General features: G+C 41.4%; 1 protein-coding gene across 1 annotated transcript; it reads left to right on the plus strand.

Annotated features, from left to right (window-relative positions):
• The first annotated feature begins 3,806 nt into the window (after positions 1 to 3,806).
• Positions 3,807 to 21,336, plus strand: emilin2a (elastin microfibril interfacer 2a). Its single transcript, XM_006792183.2, has 9 exons — positions 3,807 to 4,103; positions 4,663 to 4,788; positions 7,356 to 7,546; positions 7,659 to 9,608; positions 17,089 to 17,427; positions 18,950 to 19,003; positions 19,356 to 19,415; positions 19,593 to 19,733; positions 20,275 to 21,336. Exons 1-9 carry the CDS (start codon positions 3,943 to 3,945, stop codon positions 20,580 to 20,582), a joined length of 3,330 nt encoding a protein of 1,109 aa, XP_006792246.2. The 5' UTR covers positions 3,807 to 3,942; the 3' UTR covers positions 20,583 to 21,336.
• The last annotated feature ends 51 nt before the right edge of the window (positions 21,337 to 21,387 follow it).

Genomic DNA, 21,387 nt, shown 5'->3' on the forward strand with positions numbered 1-21,387 from the left:
TGGTGGTGGATAAAAATAGATCATATTTATCATTTTCTCTCACTATTGAAGCATTCAATTCTCAAATTACTATTTATTAATTTAATTACTTTATAACCAAATGGGCACGACCCATCTCAGGTGCTGTCAGCCTTTCCTATTATAGTGTGCGTGGAGGGAGGATGGTGGCTGATGGTGGCGGTGGGGGTGCTCGTGAATTCGGCTCATCTGTTGTCTTTGCTCAGTAGCTCACAGAGACCTCTTGGCCCTGACGCAATCTCACCTCATTAACATTTTAGGTGACGAGCGTGTCAAGGCCTTAATTAACAATTCATGAGCACGGCTGATAGCTATATTAACATTTTACAACCAATAAATCAGCTTTTCCAATCTGCTGTGTGTGTGTGTTTGCGTGCACGGGCCCATGTCTGTGTGCATGTGTGTGAGAAATTGAATGGGGGCTTGGGAGGGTGGGAGTCTGTGTGTGTGTGTGTGTGTTTGTGTTTCTGTGTAGGGAAGGCCAGTGAGTGGGTGGGTGGTTGCGTTATTTGTGTACATCCACAACAGGCAGCTATGTCTCTCTCCCTTTGTCTCTGCGCCTGTCTCCCCGTCTGTCTCAGACCATGACATTTGTTTGAACTTTCTCTTAATCTTATGTTCTCATCATGGCTCTGTAGTGAATCATTATGCTTTTCCTCAGCAAAACAAGAAAAATCCAACAACCTCCAACCTGATCCGGAGGAGGTCATTCACAGTGTTATGCCAATTAATAACCTAAAAAGATCAATCGGGCTAAGCGCCCACAAATGTAAGTGTCACACATAATGGAAAGGTTGACTAATTAGGGTGCTATTTTCGTTTAGTCGACCATTACAAAGTGACAGTGATACAAGTTGGTTTCTGTCAAGTCTCCCTGTCTCTCTCTGTTTCTCTCTCTCGCTCTCTTTCTCTCTCTCTCTAGGAGGTGGAATGGAAGAGAAGGAAACAGAGAGATGAGGAGACTGGAGGGGTAATTCTGAAATAAAGGGGGAGGAAGATCAACCAGAGCTGAATCGCCAAGGTTTCATAACTTCTACGTTCCTTACAACGAATCCACGTTGAAAAAGCCTTGGAGAGTGGGAGAGGGTGATCATCTGCTTCACTGTGCCAAAAAATACATTTATGTGTGTTCACGTGCCTTCTAAAGGGACAACTCCTGAAGCATCTCTTCTTTTTTAAATTCTCTTCAGCGCAAAACCACCCAGGAGTGAGAGAATCTAGTAAACTGTGTGATCTGAAACACTGCATTTCTTTCTCTCTGTTTCACTGTGTGGCGCGCAAGGGAGAAAAAGGAAATTTGAAGCACCAATCCCACTACAGCACCTTTGGGCAGCCCCTTGACCCCACTTTGAAAAACACCTGCGTAGGCAGTGTTAGCAGGCCTCGGCTCTCCCACTGAGTCACCCACTGGTGTTATACGCGTGGTACATAGCTGCTGCTTGCCAAATGAAAGTGATCTCTGCACCACTGCTCACTCTCCCTTGGTGACACAAAAAGCCAATGTTGTTGTTTTTATTTATTCTTTATTACTTATTTTCACAAAGATATTTTAGTGTAAAGACAAAACAAAGAAATCCACAGGGTGCCTACATGAACGATAGCGCTGTCTGAATTTAATCTGACCCACGTGCTTTGAAGCAGAGTGTTTCAGGACACGAATCTGCAGTGGAGCACGCATCTGATCCTTCCGGTGAGAGATCTGCTTTGTGTTGCCTCTGCAGCGGCAGCCCCGCCCACAGGTGCACCGCCGCATTTATTATAGGTAAAGGAAAAGATCAAGGTCGCATCTTCGGTGAATTTAGGAGGATTCAAAAGGGGTCACGTGATGGGTTGGCCCTGCAAAATGCATGTCTCCGTGACAAATGCATCGGCCTCCAACTTCGACAAAGTCAAAAAATAAGAAATTGATCCCGGAGAGGTGCAACGAGGAAATATCCCAGGGTTTATGGGTCTTCTTCTTCTTTTTCTTCTTTCTAATGAAAAATGTGGCTTGGTATTCTCCATCAGTCGTGACCCTTCATACTTCCTGTTCTGTATGAATGTCAGGGCGTATATGAAGTTAATGACTATGAAGGTGTAAGCCTTGATAATGTCATCATGGAAAATGACAATAAACACGTGCTCTAATCCGCATACAATTAAAGCAGTGAAAACAGATTGGGCGATGTTCTGAACTCGTGAAACTGAAACCTGTTGGCAGCACGCTGTAAATGTCAGTCGTTATTAGTTATAAATAAAGAGAAAGAGTATGATGGCGGTAAAGCTGCTCACGGTAAAGAGTTCATTCAGAGCCCGTGACAAGGATGACTGACATGAAGGCAACCCGGCAAGGTGATGAAACTGGACATTTTACACTCATGCTGCCTCAGTAATGAAATGTCATTTTCTCACTCTCGACACTTTCGGATAAGAATTGCCATGACTACAAGGAGTGCCTGCTGTTTTTATCGCTGCTGTGCTGCCCTCTTCTGGACACTAAAGAAACAACAGTGCCTCTTCACAGCATCTTTTTTTCCTCCCCTCTATCTGAGAAGCCCTAACGTTGAAGTTTGCTGACTTTATAGTGTAAGCTATTTTATTTTTTATTTGTGAAGTGCAAATATGTTAGCACAGGAAAAGGAGGAAACTCTCAGTAACCTCATTAAAGGGATCTTCCCCGTGAGGGTGGGTGTTAATGTCAGGCTTACCTGACATTTGTTGTTTATTAAACCATTTGAAAATCAAATCCTCAAGAGACTTTTTTTTTCACTTATGTAACACACTCCGGCATCTTTCAGTTGGCCGACCTGGTGCAGGCTGTCTGATGAAACACTGCAGTCTTTATTTTTAGGAAATGGCTATCTGTGGTCTGAGAGACCAGACGGAGAAGGGTTAGATCTGTGCCTGTAGATCCATTTGCGTTGTTATTCGTTTCCCGTTCCCACGATGCTTTAAAGAATCCCTCTGTATCCTCACAGACGACCACATCTTGCTTTGTATTCTCACCCTGTCTTTATTTAAGTCTCAGTCTTCCCTGGTCGCCGCCACCACCACCACTCTCCCCACCCCCATTAATCAGTATTGCGTTAAATGACAGCATCTGTCTGATCAGGGAGAAGAAGTTATACAGTATTTCCTGCACCACGGCAACATGGGAAACAGGGTAACTGCAAGCCATTTCACACAAAGAATCATTTTCACAGCAGCACCATGTTGAGCACGGAAACTCTCGCACTTTTCGCACAGTGCAAAAGCACCGACGATGAATTTCTGCCTCGAGTGCTGTGAATTGAAGCTCTAGTGCAGGCCTATTTAATGCTGTACATTTTGTCTCTATTCACGTTATTAAATCAGCAAATTGCTCAGTTGGGCTTTAAAAATACAATTTGGCCAACAAGCTGATGCAGAAAGGAACAGACTGCACACCAGAATATATATCCTCCCCCATTATCCAACGGAATTTAAATTACTACTGTTATCCCAAGTCATGAATATCATCAACTCCACTTCACACGCCTCTTTCAACTCTGGTGGTTGCATTCAAATGACATTACCCTATTATCAGTGAGGTGTGACTTATTGGCTGTTGACTGACTTGACTTGATGCCCGCATCCCCCCTCGTCCCTCGCATTAATTAATCATCGAGTCTTAACCACCAAAACTTAAAAGAATAATTTAATTAAAACTAACCGCTGGGGCTACCGACTGTTTTTTGAATAATAGACTTGAGGAAGTCTTTCCCCCCTGGTGTTTTTGGGGGGTGGAGGAGGAGGGTGTGGGCCTTAAACGTCATTCCAAGGGAGTTGCAGTGATTGCGGACTTCCCTCAAAGTTCAGTCGCCGGAGTCAAATCAGCCACAGGGGGAATGTAACTTTGGAGTTCGGGAAATTTGCGGATGGTAATAACAGGGTAGTTTTTTTTCTGTGGTAGAAATATTTATTTTAATGCGTTTGTTAAGTATGAAGCACAGGCGTGGAGAGATGGACCGGCGGTGGGTAGTTTTCACACTGATTTTAAACTTTCAGCTCACTTACGGGACCCCCTCCTCTTACGGCTTGTTCCACGGGTCTGCAAACACTGGACCGGTACACAGACACAGGACTGGGTAAGCAATGACTTTTGTACAGTTTAGACGAGCTCTTTAAAACTTTCTGTCTTTCAGAAACTAATACGTGCTTCATGACGGGTGTTTCTGCTTAAAGGTAACGCTGCGCTCTTTTTCTGCCAAAAAAAAAAAAAATCAATCCAGGCTTCTCAGTTACCTGAATGACCTGAGGATTTAGCCTCTTATGGTCATATGTAGTTTGATAGCATTCCCCGTTGTTCTATCAGCCTGTGACTAAATTTGGCTCGAGTTCGCCAGTGTTGCCAAAAGTTGGCGATAAGGTGCAGATAAACCCTGGGACGTCGCTGATTACCTCCAGTCTCTTATGTACAGCAGACCACTGCATTTCCACGTTTTCTGATAAATGAAAATAGACTGGGAATGGACATCTGACAAAGCTCACTGCAACGACGCCCTTAGGGAAAGCTCATAAACCATATGGAGCTTGTTATGAAACTTTTATAGTCCAGCTGCGTTCTTTGGTAGGCTATATATTGCTCAAAATTAATTACCACTTCTTGCTATACATGCTTAAGTCCTTGTTTATCTCCCTCCTCAGGAACTGGTGCGCCTATATGGTGCAAAAGAACGTGAGCTGCGCCGTGCAGGGGAGTGTGGAGAGCTTCCAGGAGCCCGTGGTGGCCCCCTGCCCAGCCTACCAACCCGACTGCCAGCAACAAGTGGCGTGAGCATCCGGGGAGAAGGGGTTGAGGGTGCATGTTTAGATGCATGTGGCAGAATAGATACAAAATGTTTATTTGGGAGAGAGCTGGAGGCAGAAATGTTCACAGTGGCTGCAAAGCTGGGGAAGAAGCAGAAAAAGTACAGCTTTTACAGCAAGTTAAAAAGCCCACTGAAAATAGGCAAAGGGAGGAATCTGTGGGTAAAGCTAGTAAAGAGGAGAACATTACCCATAGTTTACTCATTTCTGCCTGTTGTTGGACTAAATGACAAGCCAGGCTGAAGCAAGTGTTACCAGAAAATCCCCAAAAAGTTCAAAACGTGATGTAACCATTATATGAGACAACAAAGCTGCGCTTCTTCCAACAAAAAACTTTTGGTGACATATACTACGTAGAAATTTATGTTATGTTGCCATTTTCCATAAGCATGTAGAGAAGCCATTGTTCAGGTTCACAATAGTGCACACATGGGCAAAATAGGGCTTAGATGCTCTGGACTGCAGAGCATCTAAATCCAGCCTGCAATGTCCAAAACGGAAAAGAAAAGAATTCCCCACCCTAATAAATAAATAAATAAACAGAAGACAAAGCAACAGTATGTTGAGGAATCTTAAGGTGAATCACTGCTGCTAATGTATATGAGACATCTGAAAAGATGCAGAGAAATTTAAATGTTGATGTAGGATTTTGATGGCTTTTCTTTAATGTTAGTCATTTTTTCCTCGTGGGGTCAGATTAATTGGTGATTCTTAATAGTCCATAAGAGTGAATGTGAGTGTGAATGGTGATCCGTCTTTCTGTGTTAGCCCTGCGGCAAATTGGCAACCGGTCCAGGGTGTACCCAGCCTCTCGGTCTCACCCAGTCCCTTGAATTCGATAACTGAAAGAAAATGGATACATGGATGGATGGATGGATATTTTCCTTGTAATGTGTAACCATGCTATTTGCAATTATAGGCCCTTCTCTTGTCTTAAAAACTCAAACTCAGTATCGGCCTGAAAAAAAAAAAGGTTGTCCAGCTCTGCTACAGTAGCTGGACACTGCCATCAGGCCTGCACACACCCTGGTTAGTTTGTCAGTATAAGTACTGAAACTAGGCCCAGAGGTTTTCCCAAGCACATGTGTATAAAGGAGATTAACTGTAACTGCCAGCTGTCTAAAATAAAGACTAACATGATGAGAATAAGTAAAATAAAAAAAGGCTTGTAACAGGCAAGTGCTAATATTAATATATATTTGAGCCAGTTCACATTTACTTTTTGATCTATTCCTTTTTTAATTTTCTGCATGTTAAGGTTTGACTTTGTGTTTAACATTTCACCTATAGAGGACATCTTTATGTATCTGCATGTTTGTCCATCTAGTCCTTTGTTCAAATGAGTTATGAGACTGTAACAGATGGTTCACAGTTGCTAATTTGTTAGCATTAGAAATAATTTAGCCCTGATTAAAACATAACTCAATGAGTTGCTGTAGCTTTCATAACTATTATGGACAAAATAGACTTTGCTATGAGTTTATCTGACAAGCAATTAATCTGGAATCGCATTAGGGTGACATATAGGTTATATATGTGTATAGGTTATACATTTATATATAAGTGTATAACCTAAATACCCATGAACTTTTGACAATATGAACATATCACAATAAAAATAAAACTTTTAAAGTTAAAAGAATTTGATTACCACATCCAATCCCCAAACTTCTGCACTAAACAAATCATTAACTGATCATTGTAAATGGGAATGTCGGCACCAGTGACTGGAATACTTTTAATTTTGTACTGGAAGATGCTGTGTTGCAATTTAATTCATTTTTCTTTGCGAATCATTGTTAGTCCTTAAACACATGCTATCTGTGGTTCTGCTTTGTGATCCTCTTGCACAAACACATGGACGAGAGCCCCTGCTCTGTGGAAAAGATTCCTGGAAGCTGATCATACTTAGGTCACCAGAGTTCCAGGCAAGAAGAGCTGGTCATGAGAGGAGACACCTCACCTTATGATACACAGCACTGACTTCATGTTGCCTCATGTTAGGATTAGATTACAAGCAGACCTTAAAGTGTTGTTGTCACTTGCTTTCTTCTTTTGTTCCTGCTTATTGAGAGTGAACAGTTTTACCAGTGACAGTTGGGAAATGTGTAAAGATGATTGTTTCAGATAGTAACTTTCCAGATGTTTTGCATGACATGACCCCTGGCTTCAGGGAAGTGATATCATCCATTGTTTCCTTGGGAAATGCTTTCTTTGGCTGGAAAGCTGGAATTTTGACATAGTGAAGATTGAAGGAGAAGCTCTAAAATATCTATGTTAAAAAAAACAAAAAAAACAGATGTTTTGGTGATTGCAAGAGTCAACCAATTAACAGGTTCTTTTTTATAAAGTAGTGGAGCAGTTTAGCACGGAACATAATAACACTGATAACACTTTCCAAAAGGGCTGGATGTGATTTTGAGAAAGTCCAGTGTTTCCCATTTATATTTATATATGCTCAAGACTTTGAGACTACATCCATATGTGTTTGAACAACAAAACTCATTTATTTCTCTGCTTTTTGTTTACAGGTACAAAACTCGATTTCGACCCACATACAAGATTGCTTATAAGATGGTCACAGAGTTAGAGTGGAGATGCTGTCCTAATTACCAAGGTCCAAACTGTAAAGACTCAAAATCAACCCCTGACTGGCAAACAGTTCAGGGAACGCAGCCTTACCGCCCACCAAATCCTGGACATGCAACCAGACACATACAGAGTGAGAAATCAACTTTATACTAACAGTATTTTACTAAACATTAGTATGTGCCACTAACAAAGTAACTTTTACTTATTTATGTTATATTTCATAAGTTATTTCATTACTCCAGGGCCGGAGCGAAGAGAGACCCCGCAGCATGTGACAAGGCCTGGTGGGACAGATAAAGTGCATCTTCTGGAAGGTGAAGTTCAACGTCTGTCTCAGACAGTCCTGGATCTCCAGTCTGCTTTGACGGGGTTAACTGCAAACCTGCAAGAGGACACGAAGAAGATGCTCATGACACTTCTAAACAACATGCGCCCACCAGACAGTCCCACAGATGCAGCTACGGAGGAGAACCCGGCCGTTTTGGATGGTCATCAGGCCACCAGAGGTGGGATGCCAGGACAGAAGGACATGGAAAAAATAGTCGCTCGTTTGGACGATATCAATAACGCGCTGCAAAGCAAGGATGAAGCTTTGGAAGACCTAAGAGGAATCACAACAAGTCATGAGGGCCAGATACGTGTCCTCATGGATGCCTCTCAGTCTCAAGCTTCGCCCATACCGGATTTTGATGTTATACAGACTTACGTTGATGGAAAATTTGAAAGCCTAAAGAAAGAGATTGACCAGAATTTGGAGGAGCAAATGGCCAAAGCTCAGAGCTCATGTAATGACAAGCTCCAGAAGCTGCAGAAGACCTGTGAAGATAGCCATGATGAAGTTTTGGACAGGTTTACCAAGTTGGTCAATTCCAAGGAGGCTGATCTGCGAAAGGAGATCCGATCGCTGCGTCTAGACTTGGCTGCTGCAGATGGACCTGTGCGAACCCAAAGGCAGACGGATCCATCCAAAGAGGAAAAAGAACATGGTGACCATAAAGACCTCTGGCGTGAGATTGACCGCATTGCAGAGGCTCACCGCATCCTGAATGTCCGCATTGACAATGAGCTGGAAAATCTGTCTGCTCCACAGGAAAGCATCAGCGATTTTTCCGTATTGATTGAGGAGCTGGAGGCACGTATAAATATCACAGAACTAAATGCAGAGACTCACTGCTTCTACATCGAGGAAAAGCTAACCCGTACAATCACAGAGGAAGTGGCAGCTCTTCGGATGCTTCTGGATGGACGTCTGAACGGCATGGAGGACCAGTTTACGAACATGCTGGTGGAAATGAGCAAAAACAATTTCCCAGGGGAGTTTAGTGACTCTATTAATGCCATCCAGTCAGAAGTTAACAACAACAAGCTCCTCCTCCAAGGTTTGGATGACAAGGTTAACACTGTTGGAGAGTTGTGCTCTGCAGGATGTTCAGGCTCACAAAATACCGCAGGACAGGTAACTTCTGCACCTAAACTTAATGGTCTAGAAAACATTTTGAAGGACCTGTATCGGTACAGAAATGACCTGGACGTCCTTCACACAGACGTGAGTTCCAACACAGCCAAGCTCAGCCAACTTGAGAATTTTGTTCAGAGGTACTCAGGAGCAGCAGAGAGAAGTGTGCAGAGGATGGATGACTTCAAGAAGGGACTGAATAATCTTGAAAACAACGTACTCGGTCTGTCTGGCGCTGTTACTGGTTTAAGTGATTCCTTAGGCAAATACAACCAAGATATGCAGAAAATAAACTCAACATGCTGCTATGCTGAGCAGAGAGGCGAAGGCAGTACAGCACAGGACAGCTGGAGTACATCTGAATCAAATCAACGTAAGGTGGGGGAGCTGGAGGACAGACTCGATACGCTTAGCAGACAGGTGTCATCTGAACTGAGTGAATGTAAACAGAACACACAGGGTGTTTCTGATGGCATTTCCGCTGTAGATGGACGTGTAACCCGACTCGAAAAGGTTTGTGGAAGGTTAGACGGAGTTTCTGCTAATATCAAAGACCTGAAAGATGGGCTGGAGAGACATGTTGCCGGCCTGCGGGACTGCGTCGACAGAATGAACATCACATGTGGAAATCACGGAGCAGAAATCAACGCTCTGCAAAAATCCTTGCAGAAGTTTCAGGGACAGCTATCCGCCATGGCCAAAAGTGTTTTGAAGGATGGCGCTGACAAAGAGCCAGGTGAGTTGATAGCAATAAAACAGTTCAGTCTTTATTTTTTTTAAAAATCGCAAACAAACTTTTAATGGACAGCTGTGACATTCTTGTCCACACATTAATATGGTCACACCCAAAATGAAGCTTAAAAGAGCATAATAACAAGCACTCTGCACATTGCATCAACCAAACACAACAAAAGATGAAAGTGTTCACAGCTTTTTAAAGCGTAAACACACAAAGGCTTTAAAAAAAATGGCCTGACAGAGTTAATCACTTAAACATGAATCCAGATGCATACTTCTGGAAGTCTTTCCTGGAAGACATTCAGTGTTGCACTCATTTTCCCAAAAATAATGGAAATAGCTGTGTAAAGAATGCAAAGTCAAAAAAAAGATGAAGTTCAGACACTGATTACTTTAATCTCTGCACACCAGTAGAGTGCTGCTAACATGGACTAAATGTCAAAATATGAGTTCCAAAAGTTGCCTGAATCATCCCCCCCAATTCTGACTTGGAAAGAGACGGGGAAGGAGACCTTACAGACGCCCTGTGAACATCTGACGCGTACTTTGATTGGAGCACAGTGACACATTCAGAGCCTAAAGGTGAATACGGGCATGTAGGTGGTGCTTGTGAAATGAAACAACAGCAGCTGTGGCAGCAAATGGCTTTCGTGTGATCTGTATGGCAGCAAATGAGTGATACTATCAGATTAATGAGGCACGGTAATGAAAAGGGTGTGCTGGAAGTACAGTATGAAGCAACGAGAAGAGTACGCCATGTGCCTTTTGTAGCATTTACAAGTCGGCTGTCTCAACTAGCTAGCAGGCTTTGCTTCATTAGCGGGCAGAGTTATCACGATAGGGAATCATGACAGTAATTGGAGTCAGATTATGGCACAGTTTAGCCACTTAAGGGTCCATTAGTTCAGGGGATTCCCACATTAGTGCAGTCAAGCACTGAAATTAGCCAGAAGAACCCAAGTAAAAAAGTAGCGGCTACATGCGCATAATCTTTTTTGTCAGCGTCCTGCCTAGTTTTCACTATCTGAGTTTATCAAGTATGATTAACATCTGTGTAAACACAAACTTTTCCTGTGGATAATCTCCACATAATGCTGGCTTGGTTTACGTGAAGGCTTGAACAGCTACAGGGTATTTCTCAAAATGGGAGGGCACAAGTTCACTGAGCCTCCCGTGCTTGCCTCCAGCATGTCATTCAATATGTCCCAGCACTGAGAAGCAGAGGCCCACATTAGAGACTTCCTGTGGCTTAGATTTGTGTTGTCCCAGGAATCCCCCTTTTTTGTACAGGCAATGAAACATGCAAATGAAATCTGAAAATTTTTACAGCCATTCCAGTGCCTATGATGATTTACTCACAGTGTTACGTGCCTTGTTGCTCCCTGACGTAAATATCACTTAAACACTCAACAGACTGCTCCTTCTCCCCCAGTCCTTTCATGAGTTGTGAGGTCTTCTTTCTTTCACCATAATTCCCCTTTATTTGCAATACCACAGAACTGCGGACCTCAACCTCAGCTCCCAGTCCCTCAGTACACATACCTCTACCCCTCCCTCCTTTCTTTCTCTTTACACATGTACACATACCAGCCTCGAGAGATTCCCGCAGGGTGACCTAAGCCCGATGTGTGGAGTCTGGTCCTCATTAAGAGCCCTGACTCACCGCTGGAGTCAGTCTTGATGGAGAGGGGAGAAGAAGGGCTCCACACCCAGGACCAGATGCTTCAGCTACCCTCAGCTGTGATGTCATGACTGTGGCCCCATTACCAGTCCCTCCCACATTATTCTCCAAAACAATAGAGCGATGGGGAGCTGCGGAGAAAGGAGGGCCGATGAAGGCGTTTTGTACCCATTTCAGCATTTGCCAAATATGGCCTGTTATTTCCAAACAAGGATGTTTGATTTCATTATCTTACAAGGGACATTAAGTTTGGTTTATAATCAGAACCCCCCACTTCCCACCTTTCCAACTTCAGATAGAGGGTGGCTGTGTCAGCTATTCTTTGCAACTTTCTGAGACAGGCAAGCTGGCATTCACAATCACTTCTTACTGTGATTGGCCTCTTGAGGTGAGAGAGGAGCAGGGAATTTTAAGCTACCCAGCATTTTCTTTAATCACTCAAGTTTGTCTGCTATTTGTGGCATTTTTCATATGTCCGTTTTAGCAAAGAGACATTTATCTCTTGTGTGCATCATTATTTCAGTCTATACTGTAGCAACATGCTAACCTAGCTCAAAGAGGGAGAAAACCGCTAGCTTGGTTCCAAGACAAATTAACTGCAACTTCCCTGAGTGTCAACTTGTTGCCTGGTAACTGGTAACTGGTTTCCCCCCATAACATGCTAAAGTGTCACTGAGTTGCCATTTTTCTACTGATTTAACAAAGATACAGCTTGTTAAATAGAGCATTTCTGAGAAGCTGGTCGGCAGGACACCAGGCGACCTGTTTCAAATTTTTCTTCCAGCCTGCATTAGCAAACTGCTCGCGGCAACTCACCTAAATCTCAGCATGAGCAGAGTAAATAAGCTTACTGTATTTCTAAAAGTGTCAGAATATTTCCCTTCAAAGAGTAATCTCATTTTCTTTTAGTCCTAAATCCCACAAGAGAGGGAGTTGTACTTTGTGGCTCGAGATTTAATGGTTACTTCAAGTTTGGAAAGGAGAGAAATTGTCTAAATAGAGATAAAATATCCACAAAAAATCCCTGCTCTGTGGGTGTGGTGGTGGCTGAGAGCCTACTGAAATGTTTCCTCTCTGTGTTTGAGCTCATATTCTCCACACAGTCATATGAGGACCCAGAGGAGGCTGCAAACAGATGATGTGTTGTAATAACATAACTGAAAGATTGACTGGAATAGCTTTGCCCTTACACAGCGTGACTGTTGAATTGGAATTGTGTGACTTTAGTTTTAAAGTGTTGGCACTGCTTTGCCCTCAGCAGCTGCTCCTGCTGCAGAGGTCTGCCACTACTGCTTGTGGTTTTGTATCTAGTTGCTTTCCCTCTGAGAGGGAGTTGTGGTTAAGAAGAAATTACTCTGTGGAAACATTCAAAAGTCTGTGATCTACCAACAAAATCTAAAATTACGCAAGAGATTTCAATCTCTCAAGAATTGACAAACCAGTTTCATACAGTCTTGGTTAAAAAAAAAAGGGAAAAAGGAAAGTACAGCTTTTGTTAAGTATAAAGTTTTACATATCAAGATATGGTAAGGTAAGATAAGGTAAATACATTCTGCATTCTGGCTAATGACACGGTTTCGTTAGCCAGAATGCAGAAGCAGTATATGAAAAACTTGTTTCAGTAACTTGTTAAGTCACCTTTAGCAGCAATACCTCAAATGAAAGATTTCTGTATGACTTTATCAGACTCTCACATTGTTGTGGAGGAATTCTGGTGCATTGTTCTTTACATTGAGGTTTTCATTCATGCACAGCTCTCTTAATGCAAGCCACATCATTACAATCTGAACTTTGACTGGGTCAATGCCAAACCTTGATCCTTGTCTTTTTCAGCAATTCACCGTCCTGTTGCATGACCCAGTTTCAGCTAAGCTTTTATCTGTCTGACAGATGGTCTCACATATAACCCTAGAAAACAAAGGAGATCATGGCAGACTTGATTAGTGTGAGGTGCTCAGGTCCTGTGTCTCAAAAAAAAAAAAAAAAAAACTAAAAAAAGTTTTGCTGTCTAAAATCGTGCAGTTTGTTCAGATGTAACTTTGCAAACCAAGGCACCGCTGCCATGTTCTTTTTAGAGAGAAGAGGCTTTCTCTGGAAAATCTTTGCAAACAAACTATAGTAGTTCAGTCTTTTCTAATTGTACTGTCATGAACTTTTAACATTTAACATGCTAACTGATGTCGATAGAGTTTGAGATGTGGCTCTTGGGTTTTTTGCAGTCACTGCATGGTCTGACTTTGGGGGAAATTTACTGGACATACACTCCTAGGAAGATTGGCAACTGTCTTGAATGTTTTCCACTTCAGACTGAAGAATAATGGACTTCAAATTATTTGGAAATAGCCTCATAGATCTTCCCAAATCATCGGGCAGCAACAGTCACTTTTCTGAGATCACTGCTGATGTCTTTCCGCTCTTGGCATTGTGTTAACACACCCACGAATACTCCAGTCCAACAAACTGCCAAAACCTCTGCTTTTATAGAGGCGCTTACACATGATCAGTTAATCAAGTGCATTTGATTACCAACACATTTGTGCTACTTATCATCTTAATTCCTATGGAAGCAGAAAGGGTGTACATAGCTCTCTACGCATTCATAATGATCCTTTCATCTGAGGTTTTATTTACCTCATTTAAAAGACTGGGTTATTGAAATGATGTCCTAGTATGGAAAACCTTAGAAATGAATGAGTGTACTTGTTTTTTAACCATGACTGCATATGTTATTAGGAAATTTTAAAATATGAAAAAAAAAATACTTCTGTTTCAAATTTATTTAGTGACTAGCCAGAATTTTCATGCTGAATTTTACAATTTAATGTGCAATATGTTTTTTTCCTATTCCTTTTTTTGGAGATAATCCCAGCCCAGCTCAAATCACATCCCTGTTATTTCTCTCTGTTTTCTCTGAGTTGCTCACTTTACTCCCTTGTCGCTCTGCTTCTTTCCAGCTTTTACTTTCAATTTGTCCTTCCAAGAAAGTCAGAGGACTTTCCACCTCTCTCTCCACCCTGTCCTGTGAGTGTCTAGCAATGGACAAAGGCAACAGAAAATGAAAAAGGAAAAAAAAATCACTGTTGTTTTAAAGCAGGGATAAATTAAGGGCTTTGATTTCATGGATCAATGCTTTGCAATTGATCATTTAGGCTTTATATTGAAGAGACAGGCAGGAGGATTAACTGTCTGCTGTGATGAGGAAATACACACACACAAAAGAGACATAAAAGGCCTTTTGAAGTCTCAGGTTGTCTGATGGGAAAGAATGGAAAATTGTATTTGACACCAAGGCACACTCACACATACGTATAAATTTAGTCATCACCAGAATTTTGAGGTGGTGCCACAATTTCCCCCGGTGAGATATCTGAGTATATGAGGTGAGGTGTTTCCAACTCTGACCCAGGAGCCCATCTGGAAGTCTTCAGAGGAGACTCTCATACACAAGAGGAATCCCAGAGGTCTGCCATGCGGCGCACAATTTGAGCCTCCCATCATAAATATTACAGTAGGAAAATGGGGTGGAGGATGAAATTGTGTCCATGTGCATAGCAAGAAAGATTAGACTCTGAGTGATGCATTATTGTAAGTGTGTAACAGCCACTCCCTGCATTGTGACCCTTGGCACCATTGCACGATCAGACTGTCTGCCGCAATATCCCATGACGATTTCAGTCACTTGTGAACACTCACGAGATGTCACCCAGTTCTGCAGAGGCGCAAGTGACTAAAGCATTACCCTTTGGTGTCTCAGTCTGCCTGTAAGCAATAACATCTGGTTTTGGTGACGCCTTTCGTTGTACCAGCATGCATATGAGTGTGCGCTTTTCTCTGTGCTTTTCGAATTCGCGGTTTCCCCCTCAGTGAGACACAGGCTGAGAGCTCATGGGAAATATGCACTTAGGCAACCGGCACCCTGGAGGAGGCATGGGGAGGAAATGAATGAGAGATTTCTGATTATCTCAGTACAACATGATTGCTGGGTTTAATTTGTTTTTGATTATACAGTACATGTGGTTTCTGAGTAGCTTGGAGTAAGAAGGACGAATTTTGTTGACGGGTAGATGATGTTTTATTTGATAAAACCAGAATGCCTGATTACTTTTATAATCCAGAGTAACAGCCAGGCTCTAAAGTAATATAGTTGCTTTCAGGTAGGACTGATCACTGGCTGAATGTGCAGTTGAATTAACAGTTGACTTTTGATTTATTATATTTGGCTGCAAGAGAACTTACAACTGTTATAAATGATTTTTTACAGCTATGGTACAGTACTGTACAAAAGTATTGTCTTTACACATTGCTAGGAAAAGATAGCTGCAGAGATTTATTGAAATAGGTGCAAACATGGAGATATAGTACATAAGGCAAAAAGACAGTCTGTACATTTCTAACAAGCCTGAAAGTCAGCAGAGCAGGAACTTTCTTAGGCAAACCTTCCAGTAATTTCTTTAAGTATCTTCAGGAATAGTTCTCCAGGCTTCTTGAAGGACATCCAAAGCCTTTCTTTGAATGTTGGCTGCCTTTTATTGTGTTTTCTGTCAAGATTATTCTACACCGCTTCAATAACTTTGAGATTTGAGCTCTAGGGAAGCCAGTTTGTGAGGTTCCTTGTTTGTTTTTCTACCCAGGTAGTGTGCATTGGCAGTGTGCTTGGGATCATTGAAGCCATTGCCAATCAGATGTTCTCAAGGAGGCACAATGCCCTCTTGGCATTGTGTTAACACACCCACAAAGACTCCAGAACAAACAAACTCCCAAAACCTCTACTTTTATAGAGGCGCTTACACATGATCAGTTAATCAAGTGCATTCGATTACCAACACATTTGTGCTACTTATCCTCTTAATTCCTATGGAAGCAGAAAGGGTGTACATAGCTCTCTACCTCATCTGAGGTTTTATTTACCTCATTTAAAAGACCGGGTTATTGAAATGATGTCCTAATATGGAAAACCTTAGAAATGAATGAGTGTACTTTTTTTTTTTAACCATGACTGCATATGTTATTTGGAAATTTTTAAATATGAAAATCAGATGTTCTGAAGGAGGCACTGCATGTTGAAATCTGTTGGTATTTTTCTGCATTCATAATTTGAACAATTTGACAGGATCCCCCAACACCACTGGCTAAAATTCAGCTCCAAATCATGACAGCGTCTCCATCATATTCTCAAACTTAGAACCCAAATTTGAAATTTGGATTCATCACTCCAAATGTCACTACTGATTTTCAGTCAGGTTCTTGTGTAGTTTGACAAACCTCAGCCCCTTGCTTAAGATGGATGGATCAACTGAAGGGTCATTTCTGAGGTTCTTGGTCAGGTATTTGCTCTATTTATTTTCCTGTTTCAATGTTTCATAGATTCCACTAAAGAAATGCAGCTGACTGCAGTAACAAGGTGCCTAAAGATAAACTGAATATCAGTTATTTGCTGGTTATAAACACTGGTTCTCTCCTTGAATTAGATTCATTTTTCATCCTCGTATGATTCATAGGTCAGTATTAAGTGGTTCAGCAAACAAAAACAAACAAAAGTTCCTCTGAAAATGTCAGGTACCAGGACTGGACTGTTAATGAGTGAGAAAAGGAGATTTATATGTCTATATGTCTGAAATGTTTGGACTGTGATGGTCAACATGGGCGCATGTTGCTAAATTGGTATTTAGCTCAAATCCTTACAGTGGATAAATTCACCCATGAAGCTGCCAGCATGGCTGACAATGCCAGGAGGAGCACTACAGCTGATCTGACCATTAATCATGATCTCTGTCTCTTTTTTGTTTCATTTTCCAAGGAATGACCTTAAGGCCAGGACCAGAGATGCCTGCGTCTTTGCCAGACAGAAACAGAATCCAACAAATCCACATCCCTATCATCATCGACCCTGTGCAGACCAACCCCAGAACACCATACAGCCCAGGCCAACCAGTGCAGCCAAACACACACAGAATAAACATCAGCCCGCCAAGACAGCCTTTCAGTCCTCGGCAACCAGGTGTGCCGACTGTGCCCGAGATTTCTGTGGTGGAGATGGGAGAGGCGGGACCTCCAGGATACAGAAGCAGGGTGACTGTGCGAAGAGGGTCTGAGGACTCTTCCAGAGACCGTGTTAAAGGGTTTGCAGGAGCACCAGGCGAGTAGTCTTAAGGTCCATGATGACCTCTGGTATTGTCTTAAGCATACAGCTGAAAATCCACTATGAAGGTGCAGGCCTTATTTTATGATGTGTATGAAAATCTGCAATCTAATTAAGTCTAACTCAAGGCCTCTCAAATTTACAGCACAAAACTAATTCAGTTGTATATGAAATACAAAACCAACAACCAATTCTAAGGGCAAAAAACCATGCTGTTTTTGTTGCTTCTGCTACATGCAAGGTAACAGACCCAACAAAGGTGCCTCACTCCCACATCACTATTTGAAACATGAAGGATTACTGCAGTCAAGGGAGCTTTTTAATCAAAAACACAATATTTTCCTAACCCTGGCCAAGTGTATTTTAATGCTGCAACAGCAAGTAGAAAAAAGCAAAACCAAGTGAAAAACACAAAGTAAACTCAAGTCTAAGTTGGAAACTTAGATGGATCTATCCTGCTTTGTATCAATAGTTGAGGCTGCTGGTGGTGTATTGACACACTTTGGACCCCCTACTACTGAATGAGCATTATGTAAACACCACAACCTATCTGAATATTGTTGGCTCAAATCATCTCCAACAGGTTTCCTGAACCTGACAGTGACGTCACTGTACTCAGATCTCAATCCAATAAACCACCGTTGGGATGTAGTGGAATGGTAGCCAGCATATCTGCTGCAACTGTGTGATGCTGTCATGTATATATGAATCAAAATCTCTCAGGAATGTTTCCAGCACCTTGCTGAATCTGTGCCATGAAGAATTAATAATGCATGGACAGTTGTTTGTCATCTATGTGAAGGTTTTCATTGGGTGCCAAACCAAATCGGAAGGAAGAGGAAGCCGGACATAGATTTAGGCAGTTTGGGGTTTAATTATTTAAGCTGTACGTAGAAAGATTAAATAAAATATCAAACAAAACAAAGGCTTTGTTCTAGCCTCAATGCTTTTTGGCAGTAAAGGAATAGAGAACAGCCTACGTTAGTCATATTGTTACTGTTTACTGGTAGTGTGGGAGAATTAGCCAGGGAAATGCCAATTAGTCTTACCCCCATTACTTGTAAAACAAAAAAACTTAAAATTCACCCACATCTTTGGGCTTTTGGATGGGATGTGAGATTTGTTTCAGCGTTTCAGTTCTTTATTGTTGCATATTTTTTCTTTACTGCCATCTGAATGCTTGTCATAGGTTGGTTTTTAATTCAGTCTGTTTTTGGTTAATAATAAATACATTTCAATGTCAGTCTTTGTGGAAACTACGGATGCTTAAATCTGATTTTAGATGGCATTGTCTTGAAACAGCTGGGAAAAACAATCTGCTTCCAAAAATCCACAATTACGAAGTCTAGAGTTCTTGAAGTTTTGTTTTGATTTATACCTTCTCTTGGAATCTCTCACACAGTGTGCCATAAGATCCAGATGGAAAACCAAAGAACTGTATTTGGCAATACTACTGATTGACCCCGTCTCTTCAGATGACAATAAAACATAATATTTTTGTCATCTGTTGCTCTTGCAGGCTATCCTCCTCTGAAGCCTGTTTCTTTCATGCCTCAATCAGCCAGACGCCAAGGTATTTTACCAGATCATTATCAAGTTACATCACATGCATCTGCAGGCTTCTTCTACTGTATCAATGTAAAAAGAGGCATTGGAAAAACTGTGAATAATTTCTAGTCGGGGAGTGCGAGGGAGTGGGAACTGGATGTGTTTCTTTAAGGGTGTGTGGGCAGATTGTGCAAGGATTTTAGTGAGTCTGCAAGCATTCACCAGAAAGTTTTGTATTTTCTTTATATATATGTACACGCACACCAATGACAGATTAATAAGTATAAAGAAGTAATAATAATAATATTAATACATGATGTATTATGTATTATGTAATAATACATAATGAGTTAACATGTACTGTGTATGCCTTGTAGCTCTTACAGCAGTAAAGGTGCCCTGGAACCCGGTTTATCGAGCTCCAGCTGATTCACCAGGTAAATCTCCTGTCCATGTTTCAGCAAGGATTAAAGGCATTACAAAAAGAATTGAATTTGTGATAGATACATATTACATACATATTGATTCTGATCAATTTAAATGCAGCAATCATGTATTCATTTATCCATCAGTTGAAACACTGATTGACGACATTCCTGTCTGTTTGCATCCAGTTTCAGTTGACAATAGCATTTTGGCAGACACCTTCTCCTTCTCTGCCGGCCTCACTCAGCAACGTTTCTCTGGAGATTTTGGAATCATTCGCTTTAACAGAGTGCTAGTAAATGACGGAGGACATTACAATCCCAGCACAGGTAGATCCACACATAAAAAAACAGATTCAATATTAAAAGGATTGTAACATTTGCTGGTATCGTTGTGATACATTGATAATATGCAGATATGTTGTCTTTTTGCATAAAAATGTGCTGTTATTATGAGCCTGGGCACTTAGTTGTGCTTTGTACAAACAAATAAATAAAACATTAGTCAGGGATTATTTTCAGTTGTGGATTAATACGAAATGTGTTCTCTCATGAGTATCTGAAGCAGGACTGTGAATATAAAGATGATTCAAAATAAACTGCAGGACCCGTGTTTGTTATAACTGAGGAATGACTCACCCAGCACAGCAGTGTGGCTAATTGATGTGTTTTTAATTCTTAATTGGGTAACAATGAAGTCCTGTGACACAGAGGAATTGGATAATTCAGGCTTTGGCTACAGAGCCAAAACTCATTAGGATCAATTCATTGCAGGTCCATGAATAGGGAAGAGACTTAGAAACCAAGAGAGTACTAATCAGTAACATTATTGATTGAACCCAGGCTGAATCATTCCTGTCCTCACCCTCAGGGATCTTTACTGTACCGCTGGATGGCCGATACCTGATTTCAGGTGTGCTGACCGCAAAGGAGGGCGATCGTGTAGAGGCCGTGCTGTCTGTGTCTAACCGCAGCGTACAGAGGCTACAGAGCTCAGGCCTGACTGGTGGTAATTGTGGCTGCGGGGGTACAGCATCCTTTAATGTAATCCTACCGCTGAGGAAAGGAGACCAAGTGGCTATGGTAAGAACCGAAGGTCAGCTGGCCACAACCGAAGCCAGGGAGATCCTGTCCACCTACAGCGGCACCTTTCTGTACCAGCCACAAGCCAAAAGATAGCTGGAGCTCAGGTGGAAAGTAACGACGAGGACTACTTTGTTCCCAGACATGTGGACTGGAGGAAATGTTGAAGTGTTGAAACCACATTTTTAAAACAAAAAAATGATTTGCTGTGATGCAGCTGTTTTACCTGTGTGAAGATCTTTAGTTATAAATTCAGTTAAAAAAAATGTTATATGGAATATGTAAGCAATTTTCCAAAGACACCTGATAACAAGAAGCAGGATTTGTATCTAATATATTTATCAAGATGAATGTTTGTACCACCTATTGTAAATGTCTTGTGTAAAAGTATAAATTAACACTTTTGTAAATTTTGTTTTAGCAGCAGCATTCAGAGACTTGGCATACAGCATGGTCAACAATCAATGGAGCATATTTGTAGGTTAGCTGTAAATATGAACTCGCGTCATCTTAAAAGTGCTCTGGGTGATTAGGAAATCTGCACAGAGAGATTAATGAGGAAAGGAAAGACTTAGCAACACAAGATTTTATTAATAGTACAAACTTGGCTGGCTTCTACTGAAAAATACAGGGTTAGTGAGCCCCTCCTTTTTTTTTTTTTTTTTGGTGATTATGTAAAGTGGGTGGGGATGATAAATAAATTCCACCTTTCTCACTCCTGAGACTGACTAAAATTTTCCAGCATCAAACTGTAAGAAGTATTTAGCTTTCAGTCCAGTCTTTGTTAACCCTTAAAAAGGAAAAACTGATATTTTAATTAAAATTTGAATAAATAAACACTCTGGATTACCATTTACCATTTTGTATGATTCTTCTTATCTTTATATTATTTAATAAAACC

The sequence above is a fragment of the Neolamprologus brichardi genome, chromosome 18, assembly GCF_056152115.1.
Source record: "Neolamprologus brichardi isolate AB-2024 chromosome 18, ASM5615211v1, whole genome shotgun sequence".
Taxonomy (NCBI): domain Eukaryota; kingdom Metazoa; phylum Chordata; class Actinopteri; order Cichliformes; family Cichlidae; genus Neolamprologus; species Neolamprologus brichardi.

Excerpts from the sequence above, each read along its gene's own strand:
- emilin2a (XM_006792183.2), top strand. The coding sequence starts at position 3,943 with ATGCGTTTGTTAAGTATGAAGCACAGGCGTGGAGAGATGGACCGGCGG. Across the intron at positions 4,104-4,662 it reads GTACACAGACACAGGACTGG|GAACTGGTGCGCCTATATGG; the intron begins GTAAGCAATGAC and ends CTCCCTCCTCAG. Across the intron at positions 9,609-17,088 it reads TGGCGCTGACAAAGAGCCAG|GAATGACCTTAAGGCCAGGA; the intron begins GTGAGTTGATAG and ends TCATTTTCCAAG.